The following is a 3,885-nucleotide window of genomic DNA, read 5'->3' as shown; positions in this document are numbered from 1 at the left end:
ACATTCTTCCTTTTGGTCCAGCAGTTTCTTCCTTTCCCTTTGCATTCAGCACACAGACCGCACAGCTCAGTCTCTGATTGCACACTGTCTTGTTCTTTGGTTGTCTTGCACATCCAGTCTTACCTGTGTGACAAGGTGATTGAAGTCTTCAGGAACATTGGGATACTGCGTGTGTATGTGTGTGTGTGGGGGGGCGGGGGGGCGGGGGGCTGTAGAAACCAGGTGGTAAACACTTCCTAACCCGACTGTGAAATGCACACCACACCCAAGCACATGTTCTTCACTTGACCCTCAGACCCTGGCACTCTATAGAGGACTCACACAGTGGCATATACAGAGAACTCAGATAAGGAAAGAAACGTGTTTCTGGGGCATGCCACATCAGCAACTCCTGGGTGGCTTTTCTTGAACTAAGTGACTCACTTGGTTGACGAGTCCGGCAAGGATTTTACCTGTATTCGGAGACAGGAATGAAGTAACATGATGGTACTCATTGACGTTCGTTTGAATTCTGGTTTTCTCACCGTCCGGCTTATCTGTTTTCCCTGTTAGGAGTCCCCGCTGCCAGCCTCTTTCTCAGTCCTCTGGAGTTTGGCGTAATTGAAGACGGAGGGTATGAAGTCGATCCTAGATGGCCTTGCAGACACCACCTTCCGCACCATCACCACGGACCTCCTCTACGTGGGCTCGAATGACATTCAGTACGAAGATATCAAAGGCGACATGGCATCCAAATTAGGGTACTTCCCTCAGAAATTCCCTTTAACTTCCTTCAGGGGCAGTCCCTTCCAAGAGAAGATGACTGCAGGAGATAGCCCTCAGTTGGTCCCAGCGGACCAGGTGAACATCACCGAATTCTACAACAAGTCTCTTTCCTCCTACAAGGAGAATGAGAACATTCAGTGCGGGGAGAACTTCATGGACATGGAGTGCTTCATGATCCTGAACCCCAGCCAGCAGCTGGCCATCGCCGTGCTGTCCCTCACGCTGGGCACCTTCACGGTTCTGGAGAACCTGCTGGTGCTGTGCGTCATCCTGCACTCCCGCAGCCTCCGCTGCAGGCCTTCCTACCACTTCATCGGCAGCCTGGCCGTGGCAGACCTGCTGGGGAGTGTCATCTTCGTCTACAGCTTCGTTGATTTCCACGTGTTCCACCGCAAGGATAGCCCCAACGTGTTTCTGTTCAAACTGGGCGGCGTCACAGCCTCCTTCACAGCCTCGGTTGGCAGCCTGTTCCTCACAGCCATCGACAGGTATATATCTATTCACAGGCCCCTGGCCTATAAGAGAATCGTCACCAGGCCCAAGGCCGTGGTGGCCTTCTGCCTGATGTGGACCATAGCAATTGTGATCGCCGTGCTGCCTCTCCTGGGCTGGAACTGCAAGAAACTGCAGTCTGTTTGCTCAGACATTTTCCCGCTCATCGATGAAACCTACCTGATGTTCTGGATCGGGGTCACCAGCGTGCTGCTGCTGTTTATCGTGTACGCATACATGTATATCCTCTGGAAGGCTCACAGCCACGCGGTCCGCATGATTCAGCGCGGCACCCAGAAGAGCATCATCATCCACACGTCGGAGGACGGCAAGGTGCAGGTGACCCGGCCGGACCAAACCCGCATGGACATCAGGCTGGCGAAGACCCTGGTCCTGATCCTGGTGGTGCTGATCATCTGCTGGGGCCCTCTGCTTGCGATCATGGTGTACGACCTCTTTGGGAAGATGAACAAGCTCGTTAAGACGGTGTTCGCCTTCTGCAGTATGCTCTGCCTGCTGAATTCCACCGTGAACCCCATCATCTACGCTCTGAGGAGCAAGGACCTGAGACACGCGTTCCGGAGTATGTTCCCCTCGTGCGAAGGCACCGCGCAGCCCCTTGATAACAGCATGGGTGACTCAGACTGCCTGCACAAACACGCGAACAACACAGCCAGCGTTCACAGGGCCACGGAGAGCTGCATCAAGAGCACCGTCAAGATCGCCAAGGTGACCATGTCTGTGTCCACAGACACGTCTGCCGAGGCTGTGTGAGCCTGACGCCTCCTGGGCAACGCAGGAAAAGAAATCCGTGTTTTGTGTTTTTGTTTTTTTTTTTAAGCTAAAAATCTAGAAGAGTCTGTCGTCTCATCGGTTGTATTTTTTAAGTTTATCATGCTCACTGGAAAAGTGATTGTTACCGTGATCAGTTGTCTGTTCGCTGATGTTTTGATCGTGTAGATTCTCAAACTCAGTTCTCCAGGGATTTACAGTGAAGAAAGCCTATTTGCTTAAGTGACTGGAAGGTCCAAAGTCCCAGTGAAACTGGAGGGAGATCTTGTGCTACACAATTTGCAGTCTAAGTACCACTGGAACAATGCCATGAAATGAGTAATGCCTTTGTAACCACCACTTTCATTATAATGTGAAATGTATGTGTCCATCAGTAGCAGAGCTGTCCGTTTTTATAAACAGTTATAGTACTAAAGTAGAGCTATTTTGTAAAATGTATTGTGTCCTGTGAAATGTGTATCCGTGTTTACTATGTGTTGTTTATATTTGTCTAGTTCAGCAAAACTGAAAAGTAGAATTTTATGAAAACAGTGGGATATAAGCAGTGGGAATATGCCAATGAGACCACTTTTTTTTTTAAAGAGTATTGCCCATGATATAACTTTAGAAACCTTAATATTTTTTCAAACATCTTTATTTAAATTTGACATTGGAAATAATGATAAAGGTTGTTGGTTGTTTGTGTGTTTTTTTTTCTGTTAATACAACAAGAAGAATCGGAAGACTCTCCAAAGTATTGAGCAGAATTTAGTGACACTTAAAAATTTATTAGCTCTGCATTTTCATACAAGGACATTTATGATCTTCTGGACTAAAGCTATCTCTTGGGTGATGGATTACAATTAGAGTGGGGGAAAAAGGCATATTGACTTTTTTGGCTGACGTCTCTGACTTTCTTTAGTCTTTAGCTATTACTGGACTTCTTAAGACTGCATGTGTCAATCTTAATGTATATTGTTATCACTGTGCAATTGCTGTTTACTTGAAGAGTATTGTATTCTTATATTCCAGGTTTAAGTAGATTTTTATGCCTGGGTGGCCAAACAACAGTCTTCATTTCTTTTTCTTAATTGAAAAGAAGTATTGTCTGGATCAGTAAAATTATACTGTGTGTGAGTGTGAATATAAATGTGTGTGTGTGTGTTTCTACCCTGTAACTGTTTCCGTAATGTCATAAAGTGAGAAAACTGTGACCAAGTGTAAACTGTACCACTTGCTGCACTCTTGTACATGAATTCAGTTTCTAAAATCGAGTTCATTCAGATAATCTTATTGATAAAAATACCATGAGCATTCAGAACCCTCCCCCTCGCCCACCCCCTACCCCTCCCTTTAAGAGGCTGGGTCAAGTATTACTAAATGGACCTTCAGGTATTTCCTAAGACCAGTGTTTAGCAAGGAATAATCAGTAATGAGCATTTAAGTGAAGGTCTGTATTTACCGTGTTAATAGCAGGAAATGAGAGTGTTTTGGTTTCTGAGCACCTAATATGAATCAAGTCCATGGAGATGTAAGTCATTATAAGGGAAGTGGTTCTAAAAATCCTTCAGCGGTAACATTCTTTGGTGGTGCTTGTAGGTAGTGCGATCCCAGCTTAAGTAACATCATACACGGCTTGCTGGAAGTGAGACGACGAGGTCCAGTCTGTGTGGCTAAGGGGCCTATCCGACAGTGAGTGGGTAGGTGAGACCGAAAAGGGCAGTGAGGAGCTGACACGCTCGTGATAGAGGCCTGGATGACATATGGCTGCTCTGTGCTTCACCCTTGGGGACAACCCAGCACCCAGCTGGTTTGGGCTAAGGAATAGACTTCTCTGGTCCTGGTAACCAAGACCTG

General features: G+C 46.8%; 1 protein-coding gene across 1 annotated transcript; it reads left to right on the top strand.

Moving 5' to 3' along the window:
• Nucleotides 1-615: 615 nt before the first annotated feature.
• Nucleotides 616-2,031, top strand: CNR1 (cannabinoid receptor 1). Its single transcript, XM_054722445.1, has 2 exons — nucleotides 616-701; nucleotides 777-2,031. Exons 1-2 carry the CDS (start codon nucleotides 616-618, stop codon nucleotides 2,029-2,031), a joined length of 1,341 nt encoding a protein of 446 aa, XP_054578420.1.
• Nucleotides 2,032-3,885: the final 1,854 nt, after the last annotated feature.

This window comes from Eptesicus fuscus, chromosome 10 (assembly GCF_027574615.1).
Source record: "Eptesicus fuscus isolate TK198812 chromosome 10, DD_ASM_mEF_20220401, whole genome shotgun sequence".
In the NCBI taxonomy this organism is placed as follows: Eukaryota; Metazoa; Chordata; class Mammalia; order Chiroptera; family Vespertilionidae; genus Eptesicus; species Eptesicus fuscus.
The sequence above is the reverse complement of the archived record's forward strand: the minus strand, read 5'-3'. Positions and strand labels throughout refer to the sequence as shown.